Source organism: Pan paniscus, chromosome 9, assembly GCF_029289425.2.
Source record: "Pan paniscus chromosome 9, NHGRI_mPanPan1-v2.0_pri, whole genome shotgun sequence".
NCBI classification, from domain to species: domain Eukaryota; kingdom Metazoa; phylum Chordata; class Mammalia; order Primates; family Hominidae; genus Pan; species Pan paniscus.
In genome coordinates, this window is record NC_073258.2 from 17,430,747 (window position 1) to 17,449,554 (window position 18,808).

At 45.2% G+C, this 18,808-nt stretch overlaps 1 protein-coding gene across 2 annotated transcripts in view; it reads left to right on the forward strand.

Annotated features, from left to right (window-relative positions):
• Nucleotides 1–17,357, forward strand: part of CALCB (calcitonin related polypeptide beta) — a 175,746-nt gene extending 158,389 nt beyond the window's left edge. The window contains exons 1-5 of one of the 2 annotated variants that reach the window (XM_003818196.5): nt 11,812–12,358; nt 13,399–13,493; nt 13,750–13,887; nt 15,976–16,160; nt 16,772–17,357. In XM_003818196.5, coding sequence (XP_003818244.1) covers nt 13,408–13,493; nt 13,750–13,887; nt 15,976–16,135 — 384 coding nt within the window. In that variant the 5' untranslated portion in view covers nt 11,812–12,358; nt 13,399–13,407 and the 3' untranslated portion in view covers nt 16,136–16,160; nt 16,772–17,357. Of the gene's footprint in view, nt 1–11,811; nt 12,359–13,398; nt 13,494–13,749; nt 13,888–15,975; nt 16,161–16,771 lie in introns of those variants that run through there. The other variant, XR_010113334.1, reaches the window with a different exon arrangement.
• The last annotated feature ends 1,451 nt before the right edge of the window (nt 17,358–18,808 follow it).

Consider the following 18,808-nt stretch of genomic DNA (forward strand, 5'->3'; position numbering starts at 1 on the left):
ATCTTATAATAATAATAACAACAACAACAACAACAAAAGAAAAGATAAAATGGGTTTCTCAACAGTGACACTGGAAATAGAAGACAGCAGAAAATGCTTTCAAAATTTTAACTGAAAATGATTTCCAACCTAGAATTCTTCCCAGAAAAGCTACCAATCATATAATGGCAAATATGATCCACCAAAGTGAGAGAGTAAACCATGTATGAGGAACAAATAGGATCCAGGAAGAGGGATAAACAAGTGATGGGCAGAAAGATAATTAAGCACATGAAAAGAGAGGGAGTTACTAACTCAAAATAAAACATATATGCAAGGAAATGTAATCAAAGGACACAATATGTCTCAGCTAGGAATAATATGTATATAATCTTAATAATGTAAACCCTGAATATATTTTTGACAAACAAATAGATGATGTTACTACATTGACAGCATGTGATTAGGGTAGGATGTGTTCTATTTGCAGGGAGGGGTGATATACAAGGATTCTTGTTAAGTAAGTACATCACTGAAATATAAGCACAGGGAAGGCAGGAGTTTTTGTTTTGTACACTGTGAATCCTAGTGCCTAGAACAACGCCTGGCACATAGTAGGTCCTCAACAAATGCATATTGAATGAATGAAACTTTCTCCTAAGAAACACTTCTTCTAGGAAATTTGTAAAGAAAACAGAAAGTAAGCCAAACAAATAAAAATAAACTTCAAAATTATAGTAAGTGGAATCTGTTCCCAAAATGTTAAGACCACCATTTTCATACTTTATAAGTAATACTATAAGTTTATTTAAACTGAGTATCAAAATATTTAAGACACAATTTAATAGCTAGATATTCCTAGGAGACTATTGTCTATAAATCTTTATGGTTGTTTGGTTGGTTGGAGAGGCCTTGAGGCTCAGAACAGTTCCAGGGAAATCAAGATGCAATTTTCTCAATTTAAAAAATAAATTATTTTATTAACTTTTCCTCCCATTCACTCACTAATATCATACAAAGATGGACTGAGGGAAACTGCCTTGTTTTGCTTTGCAAACTGGCAGACTCCCGAAGACATAAAGCCCTCAGTACTTCCTCTCACATTTGATTCCAGAAATTTTTCACCAAGACACTGATAACTTTTATTAAAATAAAAAGAGGTGCATCTTTGGATAAACAATCTTCCCTTCCATCTAACAGATCTAAATTGTGTCTACATCCCAATTTAACTTGGGTGAACTTATTGTCTGACTTTTAGGGTAATGAACCCATGAATTGTTCATTCACTGCCTTGCTCTTTCTGCCTCATTGAGCATTTGCAGGAACCTATTATGTGCCAAACACTGTGCAAAGATGCTAGTGGAGGAACAAGACTAGGTCAAATAATCCTGGGTGTGCAAAGCTAAAATAGCTAGTACCATGGAGACACTCAAGAAGACAACAAACGTGACTAATGGGGTGTGTTTGTGTTTAGGTTGTTAAACTTCCCTTGGTGTCTGGTAAGCACTCTTCACAGAGCAGTGTGCAGGGATCCCAGTCTTGGCAGCCTTAACAGAAACTACTGCCTAATCTGCCCCAGGCAGGAGCTGGGTGCTGGGTTGTGGGACACCCAATGAGTGCCTGTGAAGCAGAGGGCCTAGTCTGGGAATTGTGCCATGCTATGGCATATCGGGGGAACCTGCCCCCGATAATTCAATGTTATTTCATGTAGGTTCTTTTCTATTTCCCTAAGTGTCGACCAGTCTGAGAAATAAAGGGAAAGAGTACAAAAGAGAGAAATTTTAAAGCTGGGTATCCGGGGGAGACATCACATGTCAGCAGGTTCCGTGATGCCCCCTAAGCCACAAAACCAGCAAGTTTTTATTAGTGATTTTCAAAGGAGAGGGAGTGTACAAATAGGGTGTGGGTCACAGAGATCACATGCTTCACAAGGTAATAAAATATTACAAGGCAAATGGAGGCAGGGTGAGATCACAGGACCAGGGTGAAATTAAAATTGCTAATGAAGTTTTGGGCACGCATTGTCATTGATAACAACTTATCAGGAGACAGGATTTGAAAGCAGACAACCAGTCTGACTAAAAATTTACTAGGTGGGAATTTCCTCGTCCTAATAGGCCTGGGAATGCTACGGGAGACCGAGGCTTATTTCATCCCTTATCTTCAACCACAAAAGACAGACATTTCCAGAGCGGCCATTTTAGAGACTTACACCTGGGAATGCATTCTCTTTCTCAGGGCTGTTCCTTGCTGAGAAAAGAAATTCAGCAGTATTTCTCCTATTTGCTTTTGAAAGAAGAGAAATATGGCTCAGTTCCGCCCAGCTCTTGGGCAGCCAGACCTAATGGTTATCTCCCTTGTTCCCTGAACATCGCTGTTATCCTGTTCTTTTTTCAAGGTGCCCAGATTTCATATTGTTTAAACACACATGCTTATGAACAATTCGTGCAGTTAATGCAATCATCACAGGGTCCTGAGGTGACATACATCCTCAGCTTTCGAAGATGATGGGATTAAGAGATTAAAGTAAAGACAGGTATAGGAAATCACAAGAGTATTGATTGGAGAAGTGATAAATGTCCATGAAATCTTCAAAATTTATGTTCAGAGATTGCAGTAAAGACAGGTGCAAGAAATTGTAAAAGTATTAATTTGGGGAACTAATAAATGTCCATAAAATCTTCACAATTTATGTTCTTTTGCCATGGCTTCAGCTGGTCCCTCCGTTTGGGGTCTCTGACTTCCTGCAACATCTCTCCCTTTCTTTTTATATAAATGTGCCATGGCAATGAAGGCTTGTTCATTCTCTCGATTTTGACACAGGATTCTTTGACTGGTCTGGCATACTAAAGATAAGCTGATTAAACAGAGAAACATAATTCCAAAATTTGCTACAATCGAGCCCCCAATAGACTTAATCGAAGTTGTGGGGTTTAATCCAGAAAGATTTTCTGCCACCTGATCTAATGCCTCGGCTCCAGGCACAATGGATAAATGAGCTTGAGAGGCTTCAAAAATTTGTTTCTTTAATTTAGTTATGTCCAGTGATAAATTATCTTCCCTACCTAGAAGATGTCCTTTGACCATTTCCCATGAATGATCAGTCTAGTTATAGGAATACGGGGTGATACAGAAATCTGAAGTATTCCAGTTGCACTGCATTTGCATGCAATGTTTGAGACTCACCACCCAATCTCCAAGCCAAATAACAGACTGTCTTAAATCATTAATTTGATTAGCCAATTTTTGATCAATGCCTTGTTGAGAATTCCACATTTGGGTGGAATTGGTTTGCCAATCATTAACAACATCAGCCATTTGAATAGATTGGTGTAACGCCATTCCGGCAGTGGTGGCCAGTGCAGTGACTATAATTAGGCCCATGATCACAGCGATTAAAGTGAAAACAAATCTCTTAGATCTTTTTATAATTCGCTGTAACACTTCATTAATTAAATGTATTGAGGGGGAGGATTCCCAAGGTCTGGGCAAATTTACCAGAATCCAGATTCCTTCTTGAGCTTGAACCAACATTACACTTTTCCTGGAGTCAAAATAGGAGTTAATACAAGTGTATAAATGACAATTAATGCATTGGACAGTTTGATTGTTTGTCCAAATTTTGATATTTCCCACTAACAGCATGTAAGGAGGCTTAACACAACTCTGTATGGGAACAGTCAGGTTGGATGTAAATAAAATGGAATGTCTCGATCTACATTGATACTGAGGGAGAGGGACGGTATTGGAGACAACAGACAGAATAGTTTCCCCTTCCCATACTCGCAGTCCAATTTCCAAAGCCGCAATAGCCAATTTCCAAAGTTCTGGATGTTCTGAGCTCAGAATGGAGAGTATCACACGAGGTCTCGGGGGGTAGGGGGGTACGTAATGCCTTTATCTTCCCATTTTAAGGGAAAGAATGAACTGAACATCCTATGCAAAGTAGAATGATGATTCTCGTTCTCCCAATAAGAAATAAAATAAGCAGCCTCCAGGCACTCCCTTCCCCCAGAGGAGCAATTTTTTTTTGAATAGCCTTTGGTGCCCAGTCTATTACTAAACCATATGAGTCATTTTAAAATATTACTGCATGTGAGTTAACACAATCTTCTCAAACTAAAGTTTTAGATGGGCCCTCAAAATTTTTAGGGCATGGTTTTCCTGCAGGTTTATATTGAAAGTATGGGGTATCTCCCATTACTTCCCCTTTCATTTGTTTTAAAGGAGAAAGGGAGAGGCTGGAGACCAAATGTCCCGGTTCCTCTGTAGCTGATCTCTCCGGAAGTTAAGCAGCCCAGACTTGAGTTTCTAGATGGATATAACCAGGTGCATGTCTGAGGCACAGAGGGCAGTATTTATAACTCATGATAACATTAAATGCAGTGCCTTCTTCTCCTGGTTGAGCAAGGCAATGGTCATCTGTAGCTGCAGGTATCCACACACTATCTTTAGTGTAGATTTCTGCAGGAGCATCCATCCAGGTGAGAAGTCAAATAAGTGGAGGAAAAGACACATAAGCCCAATAAGAATAATTTTGTGTAGCAGATAAATCAGTGTGAGAGGAAACTGGTGAGACAGAAAGTATAAGGAGGAGAATCATTAAATAAAACCTATTGTAGGTGAGATTCAGTGCAGAAGGAAGAAGAGAGGAACAGAGGGATGTTATTTTCAGGCTCACAGAAACGGTGAGATTTTTAGGTTTGTAAGCAGAAAAAGAAAGGTAATTAGAAGTGGGATTATTTAGATGGGTCTCCATTGCCAACAGGGAGGATTGAATCAGATCCATTTTGATTTGGTGTGCCAGCTTCTGAGGAGTTGGCACAGATCTCACCACATCTGAGGGTGGTCTCTGACGCGGACGTCTTTTCCCTGTGGTTTTCATTTGATGATCTCCTGGTGAAACAGAAGCATGTCCTCTTTCCCACGTTAAGTAGAATGAGAGACAATATTTAAAGGTTTGGGGAAATCTTGTAAGGCAGTAATAACAGCACTTAACTCTGCCTTTTGAGCAGAGGTATAAGGGGTAGAAATAAGCTTGTTTGTAGGATCTATATAACCAGCATTTACCTTGCTGAAGCCATCAGTGAACACTGTAACAGCCTCAGGAATGGGCTGATCTTTGGTCAATCGAGGGACCACCCAAGAAGTCATTTTTATAAAATCAGTTTGTTTTTTGGATAATGATTGTTAATAACACCAATAAAATTAATCAAGTGAACTTGCCACAGCATGGAATGTTGAAAGGCGGTTTGAACTTCGAGCCGATTTAAAGGAACTACAATTAAATTCGGATCAAATCTGGAAATTTTAAGTATTCTACACCATGCCTGTCCAATTAAAATGGCCATTTGGTCCAGATAAACAGACAAAGTTTTTGACACAGAATGAGGAAGAAAGCACCAGTCTACTAAATCATTATGTTGAACTATTAGCCCAGTAGGGGAAAGCAATGAAGCGAAAACTAGAAGCTGAAAAGGCTGAGATGGCTGTACTCTAGATAACTGGGTGGTCTGGATTCTTTCCTCTATGAATTCCATTTTAGTGAAGCCTCAGGAGTCAAAGTCCTGGGACTGTGGAGATTGGAATCTCCCTGCAGTGTAGAAAACAAGTTAGACAGTGCATAGGTTGGAATGCCTAAAGTAGGTCTTAAATAATTAATGTTACCCAAAAGTTGTTGGAAGTCATTTTAAGTTTTCAAAGAATCTCTCCTAATTTGAACTTTTTGAGGTTGAATACGTTGTCTATTGACCACCATTCCTAAATATTGAACAGGAGTGGTCTGTTGAATTTTATCGTGAGCGATGTGTAATCTATCCTCTGTAACACGGCGGCTCATAATTTGATAACAGTCAATTAATTCTTTATCATTGGGGGCAGCAATTAAAATATCATCAATATAGTGAAGAATATAGGCCTGGGGAAATTGGGCTCGAACTGTTGAATGCACTTGCCCAACATAAAGCTGGCAGATTGTAGGGCTATTTAGCATTCCCTGAGGAAGTACTTTCCATTGATAACAAGCTGCAGGCTCCTGATTATTGATAGATGGTACAGTAAAAGCAAATTTTTCACAATCTGATTTATGTAAAGGAATATGAAAAAACAATCTTTAAGATCAATAACTATGAGAGGCCAATTTTTAGGTATTAAAGCAGGGGCAGGCATGCCAGGTTGGACAGCCCCCATAGGTTTAATTACAGCATTAATGGCCCTTAAATCGGTTACCATCCACCACTTGCCTGATTTCTTTTTTACTAGAAACACAGGAGAATTCCGGGGGAAAGAGAAGATTCCACATTTCCAAGTTGTAACTGTTCAGAAACCAAGTGAGTTAAAGCCTCCAGTTTTTCTTTAGAAAGCGGCCACTGCTGAATCCAAATGGTGTGTCAGATTTCTATTGTAAAGGGATAGGATCAGGAGGCGTGGCAGTGGCCGCCATTAAAAACGATAACCTAAACCCACCCTGTTTTCTTTTACAGTAACTGGGAGGGGTTTAGTAATCCCTTCATGTTTTGGACCGAGACCGAGTCCAGGAACAAACCCCATGTTTTCCATCATATGCTGACTTGGGAGCACTATAAGAGTTATGTGGAATATTAATTTAAGCCCCAGTATCTACTAGGCCCTCAAACTTTTTTACTTGAATGTGTATGGTGCAGGTGGGCTGTTGTTTAGAAATTACATTAATCCAATAAGCAGCTTTCTCCAGAGCCTATCCCAGGGCCACGTGTCTTATCTCCTTTGTTTAAAATGATATTAGGTAGTAAAAGCAATTGAACTTATTTAACAGTAGTAAAAGAAACAGGAGCTTGGCCTGGGGCACATAATTTATCCTAAGCTCTCATACACACCTTTGTTACTTGTTTTGTGGTAAGAGCATCAAAGCCTAATTGGGCATAAGTATCAGAGAAACTATTGGAGCCTGTGAGCTGAGCCTGAGTAATTAGAATGCCATTAGTCCAATTTAGCTGAGCCTGTAGACGGGCCTCCTCTGCCCACCAGGCTGAGATGGGGTTAGAACAGCTTTTTGCCAAAAGGTCCTAGTCTAAAGGAAGCAAAGTGACCTGTGTACAAAAAGTTTGTAATACCATTTTAACATAAGGAGAAGTAGGACCATACTGAGTACAAGCATCCTTAAGTTCTTTTAAAAAGATAAGATTACGAGGTACATAATGACACAGATGGGAATGACGGTGTGAGAAAGGGGCATTGAAGGAGCAGAAGAGGCAGAGATTACTGGCATCCATGTGTGAAGAAGGGTACAGAGAAGCAGGCTGGGTGGATGGCAAAGTGATGGGTTCAGGAACCCAAATGACAGGAGGGTGAGGGGCTGCAGTGGTTGGGGGAGGGCCTGGAGAATTATAGGTAAATTATAGGTTGGTCCTGGAGCCATTAGCTGACGCCAGAGGTTTGAAGAGAGAAGAATTAGCATATCTATGGTCCTGGGCTGTGTGAGTCAAGGCTGGGAGCTTCAAGTACCTGCTCTTGGTGAAAAGAAGTAAGATCAGTAGGGGGTAAATTTAAGCCAAAGTCACCGGAGTTAGATATTGAAGTCTCAGCATCATTAAATGGGAGAGGAACAGACAAAGGGAGAGGCTGATCAGATAACGAAAGCTGTGCAGGAGAGGAAAGTTGAGGAGGTATTAGGACGGCACGTACCAAGGCCCAATCACCCCAAACAGTGACGGGAACATAATTCTCTGTTGAGACCAGTTCCTGGAGTGTTGTACCAACAAGATCCTATACTTTTACATATATGGTTCCTTTTTCAGGAAACCAAGGACAGTATTTTTCCACTGCCCTGAATAGAGTGACCATATTTTCCATAGGCACTTGAACCTTTGCCGGTTTTAACAGGCCTACATCTAAGTTTCCTTTTTCAGGAAACCAAGGACAGTATTTTCCCACTGCCCTGAATAGAGTGACCATATTTTCCATGGGCACTTGAACCCTTCCCTGTTTTAACCGGAGTTTAATATAGAAGAGATAAGTATAATTTTTAGACTCCGTGTGACCCATAGTTAACCTGGACCATACACAGACTACTCACCAGTCGTCAGGGAGTCGAACAAGCATTTCTGTGGACCAAACCGATGACATTTCTCCGCATCTACCAAAGGGAATCGGGTTCCCACATGCACTTGGGAAAAAGAAAAAACCATGTTGGTGGGCCAGATATCAGGAGAACCTGCCCCCGATAATTCAATGTTATTTCATGTAGGTTCTTTTCTATTTCCCTAAGTGTTGGACGGTCTGAGAAATAAAGGGAAAGAGTACAAAAGAGAGAAATTTTAAAGCTGGGTATCCGGGGGAGACATCACATGTCAGCAGGTTCTGTGATGCCCCCCAAGCCACAAAACCAGCAAGTTTTTATTAGTGATTTTCAAAGGGGAGGGAGTGTACGAATAGGGTGTGGGTCACAGAGATCACATGCTTCACAAGGTAATAAAATATTACAAGGCAAATAGAGGCAGGGCGAGATCACAGGACCAGGGCGAAATTAAAATTGCTAATGAAGTTTTGGGCACGCATTGTCATTGATAACAACTTATCAGGAGACAGGGTTTGAAAGCAGACAATCGGTCTAACTAAAAATTTGCTAGGTGGAATTTCCTCGTCCTAATAGGCCTGGGAACGCTATGGGAGACTGAGGCTTATTTCATCCCTTATCTTCAACCATAAAAGACAGACATTCCCAGAGTGGCCATTTTAGAGACCTACCCCTGGGAATGCATTCTCTTCCTCAGGGCTGTTCCTTGCTGAGAAAAGAAATTCAGCAGTATTTCTCCTATTTGCTTTTGAAAGAAGAGAAATATGGCTCTGTTCCACCTGGCTCTCAGGCAGCCAAACCTAATGGTTATCTCCCTTGTTCCCTGAACATCGCTGTTATCCTGTTCTTTTTTCAAGGTGCCCAGATTTCATATTGTTTAAACACACGTGCTTATGAACAATTCGTGCAGTTAATGCAATTATCACAGGGTCCTGAGGTGACATACATCCTCAGCTTACGAAGATGACGGGATTAAGAAATTAAGGTAAAGACAGGCATAGGAAATCACAAGAGTATTGATTGGGGAAGTGATAAATGTCCATGAAATCTTCAAAATTTATGTTCAGAGATTGCAGTAAAGACAGGCGTAAGAAATTATAAAAGTATTAATTGGGGGAACTAATAAATGTCCATGAAATCTTCACAATTTATGTTCTTCTGCCATGGCTTCAGCTGGTCCCTCCGTTCAGGGTCCCTGACTTCCCACAACAATAGCAGTATGGCCATCTGTCCAAATACTTCAGAAAAGTCCTAGTGACACAGACCTGGCCTTTGGAGATAGTGCCAGCTTTTGAGTGTCAGTTCCAAAGGTTCAAATTTCCCTTCAGATAATATTTCTGGGCTTCTTGAGAGGCCAAACACCAATTATGAGTCCTCTTGAGCTCCCAGCTTGCTTCCTGGGCCTTGCGTACCACTGATAACATTGACAGGCTGGGGAGCCCGCCACTCCAAGTTCTGGGGCCTTCCAGATTTTCTTTCCTACTCAGCTTCCTTTCCTCTCCTGCCAGGCTGGCCCAAGGGCCCTGCGAAGAGTGGTGCGTCCCAGAACTACTGGGCTACCAGTTCTGCCAGACCTCAGAGAGGGCGGTAGTGGCCGAGGAAGAAGTGGGGCAGAGGGCACAGCCCTCATGCAGGTAGCACCTCCAAACTTTGCCTGTCCACTAGGCAGCCATTTATCTGGGCTGGAATCAGGGAGAGGGACACAGAAGTCTCCCCTAGAATTGCAGGGCTTTGGGAAAAAGGGCTCCCAAGTGAAGGCCGCCTTGGTGTCCCTCATTGTTTCCAAAAGCGAGCCCACCATCTAAAAATCTAAACAATTGAACTCATGGACCTAGAGAGTAGAGATGGTTATCAGAGGCTGAGAAGGGTAATGGGTGGTGATGGTGGAGATGGGAATGGTTAAAGGGTACAAAAAAAATTGAATGAATAAGACCTACCATTTGCTAGCACAACAGGGTGACTATAGTCAATAATAACTTAATTGTACATTTAAAAATAACTAAAACAGTGTAATTGGATTGTTTGTAACACAAAGGATACATGCTTGAGGGGACAAATACCCTATTCTCCATGATGTGATTATTACATTGTATGCTTGTATCAAAACATCTCATGAACCCCATAAATATATACACCTAGTATGAACTCACACAAATTAAAAATTAAAAAACAAAGCAGAACCAAAAACACAAAAGCGCATCCAACAGTCTAGACGTAGAGAACCTTCGCATACATAGAAATACTCCTTAGAGAGCTGCAGTTCCTGGTGTGGTACTACAAAGGTCCTGGAAGTCCTCCTGCCTTACTTCGAGTCCGCCACAGGCCGGAGCTACTTCTAGAACAGTTCTGACTGCCTTCCCAGGGGAGGGGGCGACTGCAGGTCACCCTGCCTCAGTGCACTCTGCGCATCTGAGTTGCAGGCCGGGCGGCAGTCACCCGAGTCAGCGGTCCCGATTCTTCGTGGGTGTTACCTGGAGTTTCCATTGCACGGGTGCTGGAGGCCAACCCGCCCTAGTCCCACCAGCTGGGTCCTGCCACACGAAAAGGACCCAGAGGGCCTAGACAGATATCCCCTGAACTTTTTTCTGACCCGCAGAAACAGTGAGCATCACCTGCAGGGGTTCCGCCAGCCTCTGGCTTTGCTTCTTGCCCAGCAGCCTCCAGCAAGTTTTCCCGAATGCTCTCCAGGAGTGCAGTGGGCGCCGGCGGACTTATTTAGGGTCGCTGCTGCCAAGCGTCAAAGAGCGAACTGGAGGCCTGGGGCTGGGGGCTGTGGTGAGAGGCGCCCGTTTCTTTCTTGCCATCGCCCCTACCCCCAGCTCCTTCCTAGCCTATTCTGCCAAAGCTGGGATCTTCTCCTGGAACCCGGGAGCAAGAAGAGCTGGCAGTGCCGACTCCCAGAACCCGGCTTTCCTTCAGAAAAGATGGATAGGCTGTTTGTGTGCGTGGACGTGCATGTGTCGGTGTGCATGTTTGGGGGACAGTATGTACCCCCATTTGCATAAAACACGCCTGTTTTTGGAAACAGAAACACACGGGGTTGCTTTCGGGTATGGGTGTGGTTAGTTTGGGTTCCTGCGCACGCTCCCTTTTCGGAGCAGCTGGTGAGGGCGCATCTGTTCCAGTGAGTGCTGGCTGTCTGCTGGACTGTCTGTGAATGCAGAAGGCAGAGCGTGTGGTGGGGAGTCCTGCCATGTGAGTGATGATGCGCGCACTGGCTGGTCTGTAGTCGCGAGTGGAACTTGTGTGAAAATTCTCAGGCTGACTCTCGGGCTGCAGCACCTGCTCCCCTCCGTGGGTGGCAGCTGGACCCCAGCGCGCTCAGCTCTCAGGCGCTTCAGCGAAGTGGGGTAGGGGTGTGGAGCGAGAGAGATAGAGACCCGGGCATAGACCATCTCCGCCAGGCAGCTTGGCAAACAGGTGGCAGAGTCGCAGGGCAGCTGTGTAAGTCAACTTCGGCGCAGCAGTGGAGGGTCCTGGCTTGGCGTGGGAGATGCTGGACCCGCGGTCGAGGATTTGGGGATATAGGGGAAGAGGGAGGAGGTGGATGCTGAGCCTTGTATGCAGGCTATGTCAGTTTAGCCCGCTCCCCAACCTCTCTTCGGCTCCTGCCCATCCCAGAGGAGTGAGGTGGAGAAGGGTTGGCTGCCAGACTGGCACCAAAACAGCCTTCTTTGGGTGCCCAGGGTGCCAGGGCTCGAGGGGTCGGAGGATATCCAGGGAAGCACCCCAGGTGGTCCAAAAAGATCAAATTTTGAGGACCTCTCCCTCCCCTTTTCCCTCCCCCCCCTTCCCTGCCGTGGGCTCTTTCAGCTATGGTCCCTTTAGAACCCAGGACTACTGCTCAACCTCGCTGGGGGTTCGGGTGGCTGGACTCGGGTCCCTCACTGGCGTGACAGGAGGGAGTGCGAGGCAGGAATTTAGGAGCCAAGGAAGTGAGAGAAGCTCTGGCCCCTCACTGTAGGTGACGCCAAACTCTCCTCGACTTGCCCCGACTCTTAGTTAGTTGAAAAATCTCTGTCCTCTCCCAGGCTCTCCAGCTTCCCAAGCAATGACCTCAATGAAAAAAATGACAGCGGGGCGGACTGCCCCCGCTCCAGAGTACCAGTGCCGGCAGTGCGAGCTATGACGCAATCGGAGCTCGGTCGGTCCTTTGATTGGCTAGTCCCGGCCACTTTGGATTGGCCGCGCGGGCTGGTGGGGACCCCCCCTCCCGCTATCTCTGTAATAAGAGCGGGGTCTCCGCGGGGAAGGCGCCCACAGCAGGTGTGGTGTTCATCCCGGGTCGACCGGCCGCTCGCGCTGCCCTGAAACTCTAGTCGCCAGGTGAGGAACTTCCCATTCCCCATTCCGCTCACTCGAATAACCTGCTTCTTCGACTAGTTCATCCCGTTTGCTCCATCTGCCTGTCTGCCTCTCCGCCGCCATCTGGTCCTACCTTACAGCGGTGGTCCTAGCTCTCTTCCAGGCCCCGTAGAAGGCGAGCGGTTAGGGTTGTCCTGGCAGTTTCTCCTACCAGTGCGAGAGGAGCCCAAGCATCCCCATGGCTCAGCGTGGGCGCTGGAAGCGCAGCGAGCCGAGGTAGGCGGGTCTGCAGCCCTGGCGTTGGGGCCTGGCTGAGCGCAGGATTCTGCAGAGTTGGGTCCGGGAGCGCCCTGCGCAGTCTTTGTCCTTCGGGAGCATGTTTCGTTCCTGGGAGGTCGGAACCCTGAGCTTTCCTCTGAGGCGCCTCCCTGGTGAGCCTTCCCGGGATTCCGGTCCGGATCTGAGGCAGTGTTGTTAGCGGACTAGAACCCTGGGCGCTCACCTCGCGGAGCTGCTGCTCAGTCTGCTGCTAAAATGCGCTCCGGCAGAGGGCTGGCTTTGCGGGCGAGTCCTGAGACACCCGTAACTGGCACGTTAAAAAATTTTCCCAATTCCAAGACTGAGAAATGAGCGCTCCTTTCCAATCCACCCTTCCCACCTTCCCCTCGCATGCGTTGGCGCGAAGCCCAGCAGAGGAGAAGGCCAGAAGGGGAGAGCAGGTCTACAGCAAGGTGCGTCCACGCCTGGTTTAGGCATAAATCAGGGCAGAAGTGTCTGTGTGCACGGGCGCGTGTGGCTTCTCCCTGGCCTTCAACAAAACAGAACCAAAATTCATCCTTTCTCTCCACCCTTCCCCTAGGACACCTTTTTCCGCTCTATCAAGCCATTCACTCACTGCAATGTATCTCTTGAGATTCACAGCAGCCCTTCCTGCAAATGAAGGGAACAGAGGCTCAGGCAGCTGAAGTAACGTGCCTAAGGTCACATGGCGGTTGTGGCAGAGGCAGGACTGGAACCTAGATCTGTGCTGGTGCAGTAGTAACGTCATCCTTCCTTTACAGAGAGGCGGCATGGGTTTCCGGAAGTTCTCCCCCTTCCTGGCTCTCAGTATCTTGGTCCTGTACCAGGCGGGCAGCCTCCAGGCGGCGCCATTCAGGTGAGACAGCCTGGAGCCAGAGGCGCCTTCTGCTCCCACTGCCCCTAGGACCAGACAGCTCTGTGCCTCTGAAGTCACGCGTGGCTCCTGGTGAATCACTGCCCACAGGTGGACCCTGGCATCATGCCCGTCCCCTGGGAGTCGCGGTGGCCACATCCCCAGGGGAAGAAGCAGAGACCAGGAAGCCTGGCTGCCTGTCCTGGGGAGGGGCAGTCAGGGGCTCACAGCCTGCAAGGAGTTTGCTTCCCTTCCACAGGTCTGCCCTGGAGAGCAGCCCAGACCCGGCCACACTCAGTAAAGAGGACGCGCGCCTCCTGCTGGCTGCACTGGTGCAGCACTATGTGCAGATGAAGGCCAGTGAGCTGAAGCAGGAGCAGGAGACACAGGGCTCCAGGTGAGGTTCCCCAAGCGCCCAGCACAGGGACTCCTCTCCCCGCAGCATACACAGGAAGGTGGATCCCAAGAGGCAGGAGAGAACACATTGGCAAGGGGTCCAGCAAGCTGATTTGTCCAGCAGGCTCCCTTTCTCAAGTTCCAAGGGAGACAGAGGTCCCAGTGCACCTGGAGGGACTGTGTGTGGTTAGACACAATAAAAAGCTCCGTTTCTGAAAGCTGTTAGAACATAGATGTAGAAGCTTTTTCTAGACATAGAAAAAACTCAATTTGTGAAAACTGATAGAAAATGAAATGGGGAGGTGTGGAATCGTTCACTGTGGAAATTGCTCTTGCAGTACTGGGAGATCTCCTAGCATTGGATGAGTTAAGACTGGTAAGGGTGAAGTCAGGAATAGACCCAATATCTCAGAAAGTTTTAGAAATTTCACATGTGCATGCCATTCTTTCACACCTGCAAGAAGCCTTCATTTCACATATGCAAGGTGAAGATGAAGCCCTTGCAGGGGGTGGGGACAGAGCAGTGTCTGAGGTAGGTTTGAGCCTTTAGATGTGCAAGCTCTGTGGAGATGTGCGTGTTGTCATGAGGCCAGGGAGAGCACCGTTTCCCAGACCCACATCCTTGTGCACGTTGAGCCTGAGCAGAGACCAACCCCTGGCCTGCTCCCAGCACTGCTGGGCAGAGGCATGTGTCACACCTACATTCACCCCGAGAACCTCTCTGTTGAGCATGAAGGGCTGAACATCATGGGAATGCCAGAAAAGATCATCCTTCCTCATTCAGCCCTTCTCTACACTGCCCTGGCCCACTGACCCTCTCACCTCTCCTAATGGAGTGTGTGTGAGCTGCCCTCCTGCCTGCCCCACCTGCTCCCACTCGACATGTCCCCTGCCTGGTCCAACCTTCTGAGTGACTGCCCATGGGGACAGTCCCTAGTGCATGGTACTGTCTGGCATGTCCTTCCCTTGCAGCTTGAGCAGTCCTAGATTTAAGTAGCATATAGTAATCTGAGTACCTGCTTGCAGGGCACATACTTGCAGTACCTGAAAAACTTTCATATGTTCCCTGGCATCAACTTCGGGCCTGAAATTCCTGGCAAGAATAGGGACATAGTCAACAGCTTGCAGAGGGACCACTACCCGACTCCAGGGTCCCCCAGATGGCAGCTGAACTCCTCTCAACTCTCCTGATTCTCCTTCTTGCTCCACTTTATGAACCTGATGCATGTGGATTCCTCTCTGATTTGTCTTCATGCTGGTATTGTTATCTTTGCTTATGACAGAGAATGTTTTGAAGACCTCAGGATGGAAGGGAAGACAGCAGGACTTACTGACCACGTTAGAGATAAAAGAAAATAAGGGAAGCTTCTTGAGACTGTAGAGGGTGTTATGACAGAGGCATCCAATTTCTGCTTCTAAATGTACTATGATAAAATAAGCACATCCTTAATGCCTTGGCATTAGATGAATCAATCTATTTTTCTAAAAGGAACTGAGCTGCGGTGCTCATTGCTCTGGTCCACATCCAAGACTTGAGGGTGTCCAGTGCCTATGCTCAGAAGTAGCCTTAGCTTCAGGGTAGCTGGGTATGGGGCTTGGTGGGTCATCACTATGACCCAGCTCAAGCAGCAAGAACAGTGTGTGAAGGAGCTGGTAAGTACTTCTGGGAGAGGATGCTGCAAACCCTGTTCTCTGAGCTTCTTCTGAAGACTTTAGGGAATTTCATTTTTCTGTGGTAAGGGGTAGTGTTGGTGCTTGTGGCTGGGGTATGGTCTCTGTATACTCCTCGTGTATCTTGGGGTGGGTCTGGGCCTCGTTGCCCACTTCCTCCTTGAATGGTAAGTGCAGGGTTTCTGCCTGTGCCCCGTGGCTTGGAATTGTTTTTTCTTCTTTCTTTTCATGATGGTCTTTGGGCAGAGCTCCTGGCGAAGACTGCCAGGCCATTTCCCCTAACAGCTTTGATAATTGCATTTTCGAGAAACACTTACTGTTAGGTGGTGTGTCGAAGCGTTGCAGTTCTCTTCATGAAGGCTCCTCCCCCAGCTTTTCACTCACAGGTCTTCTCTTCTTTCTCTATCTTGCAAATCAGCTCCGCTGCCCAGAAGAGAGCCTGCAACACTGCCACCTGTGTGACTCATCGGCTGGCAGGCTTGCTAAGCAGATCAGGGGGCATGGTGAAGAGCAACTTCGTGCCCACCAATGTGGGTTCCAAAGCCTTTGGCAGGCGCCGCAGGGACCTTCAAGCCTGAGCAGATGAATGACTCCAGGAAGAAGGTAACTACCCTTATGCTATGGGATAAGAGGGGGAAGGGACTTGGAGTTAAAACCTACATTTTGAAAACCTCTGCTCTGGTAGGTTCTTTAGGTTCCTTCTGTCCAGTTACATTGTTCCTCCTGAGGTAGTGAGTTCTTTCTAGAACCTAGCTTGATGTCAGAATGACATCAGAGATGTAGTGTCATTTTTCTGATAAGGGAAATGGAAAGAAAATAAAAAGCTTGCTGGATTCAGAAAGGGAGAGGTCTGCAAACCTTAACCAGGGCCAGTCTTCATTCATTAGGCTGGTTTCAGAAAGGGCTCAACCCTTGACTACAGATTCAGGTGGATAAGCTATAATCATAACCTACTACCAAGATTAATAGATGCAGTTGAATTATTTTAGTCTTCATTTGCCTTACAAGCCTGCTTACCTCTCATATCCATAATTCATAAATGCTGTTTAAAGAAACACTTCTGTAAATTAGTATTTTTTCAGTAATAATTGTGATGATTCATGACTTGTCTTCTACTTCTTTTTTCTCTTCCTTCTCCTTTTCATCTTCTTCCTTTTTCTCTCCTTTGTCCTCCCCTTCTTCTCCCTCCTCTTCTTTTTTTCCCCTAATCTCAGGTTATCATGAAACTGAACTCACCATTTCTATTAATTTCTGTTGGTAACAACTTGGTGAGAATGCCCCGTGGAAGATATACATGTTTGCATCCTAAGATACTGAAAAAAGGGCACCTTTGTCACTTGAAAGGAATGAAACTGAATGCAAAATAAGCTAATTCCATATTTGCTGTGCATCATTTTTATATTTAATTCTATGTCCAGTAAAAGTGATGGCGTCTCTCATTGACTTATCTGGTAGCAAACTGGTTCTTTCGGAGCCATCCTGTTGATCATGCAGCTCCACCAAACCTTAGGGGGACGTGAAATCACTGCCTGTTGTGGTCTCCGAGGACACATGGTAATGGTGATGCTGTGCCTTGTTATCTAAGAACATGATTGTATAATTTGTTTAAGAAAATGTCAATATTGTGCCATTTGTGAACTTCATCAAGATTAAAAGCATATTTTGGGTACATTTGTTTCAAAACCTTGGTGATGCTTTACAACTTGTTTTCTTATGTAATAATGATGATGATGATGATGATAATAATAAATATTTTTGAGTGCTTACTATGTATGGGCCAGATATTATTTTAAAACAGTGCTTTACACCTGTGAATTCATTTAATCTTCATGACAAAACCACGAAGTAGATGCTATTATTCATGTCCCTTCACCTCTGAGGAAACAGAGGCAGGGAGAAGTCCAAGGTCACACACAGATAGATAGAGGTAGACCCAGGTATTGGGTTCCAGGGCTTACAGTGGAAATCACTGCACTATAGGCCTTTCTACAGTGGCTCCTGATGTTTTTCAGAGACTTGTGAGCCATTCTTTGGCCTAGCTGCCTGATAAGGTAGACCCTCAGATTTTGGAGATGCATAACAAATTTTGAACATAAAAACAACCTAGTGTTTACAGAATATAATGAATTTTTTGTACCCATTTCTTGGCTTCAAAAATGATCAGTTGCCACTGTTGTTATGTCCGTATATCATCTATATCCCTTCCTCCAGTGTATTATCATGTCAATATATCCATAAGTAAATATTTCATCATGTATTTCCAAATGGGAAGGGCTTTTAAAATGCAATCACAATTTCATTTAACAACTAAAATAAATTTACAATAATTTTAAAAATCTTTAATATTACACATCAGCCATGGTTCAAATTCTCTATGTATCATGTAATATAAATGATAAGATGGAGAATTTACATATATTTATATATATGTGAAACCAGGGCTCAAATTGAATCTTCACATTGCTGCTGGTTAATAATAAGTTTTAATTTAAGGCTCTTACAAATTAGAGGTTCCTCCCTCATCTATTTTCCCCCTTGCTGTTTATTTGTTGGAGAGACTAAGTTATTTATCCAATAAAGAGTTCTACATTCTGCATCCCTGTGGTGAGGTTTAACAGTTAAGTCCTGTGAATCAGCAATCGGATCTAGAGTGAGTGATTGGGAAAAGAAATAGGGGATGAGGCCAGAGAGTAGATGAAGGCGAAGACAGATCGTGTAGTACTTTGTAGGGCATAGGAAATACTGGCTTTTTATTAGTCAATCTCTAGTCAGGAAAACAGGAACTACCTGAGTAATTTTAACAGAAATAATTTAAAAAAGGAGTTGGCTAAATCAGTATTAGTGTAGTGACAAAGCGAAAGAAAAGGGTAGTTCAGAGATAGAAACCATAGGAAGAGGCCACCATCCTCGGGGCTATGGGAATAAAGAGAAGAAGGGAGGTAAGTAGGATCTAGAGCCTGCAGGAGGATTCTCAGACCACAAAGATGGGAAGCTGGCAGATGCTGGTATCTCTGAGGGGGTATCTCTTGTATCTCTGAGGCTATTCTAAAAGTAGGGAAAAACAAAACAAAAGTTAAAACTGGAAACAACCTCACTGACAGGGTAGAGCATCTCTGTGGGTGATGCCAGCAGAAATAGAAGTCGAAATTGGAAGGAACCTGTTTCTTTTTATTCCAGATGCCTCTTGTCTCCTCTTAGGACCTTCAATTAGCAGAGCCTAAAGGGGGTTCAGCTGACAGAGGAAAAGTTGG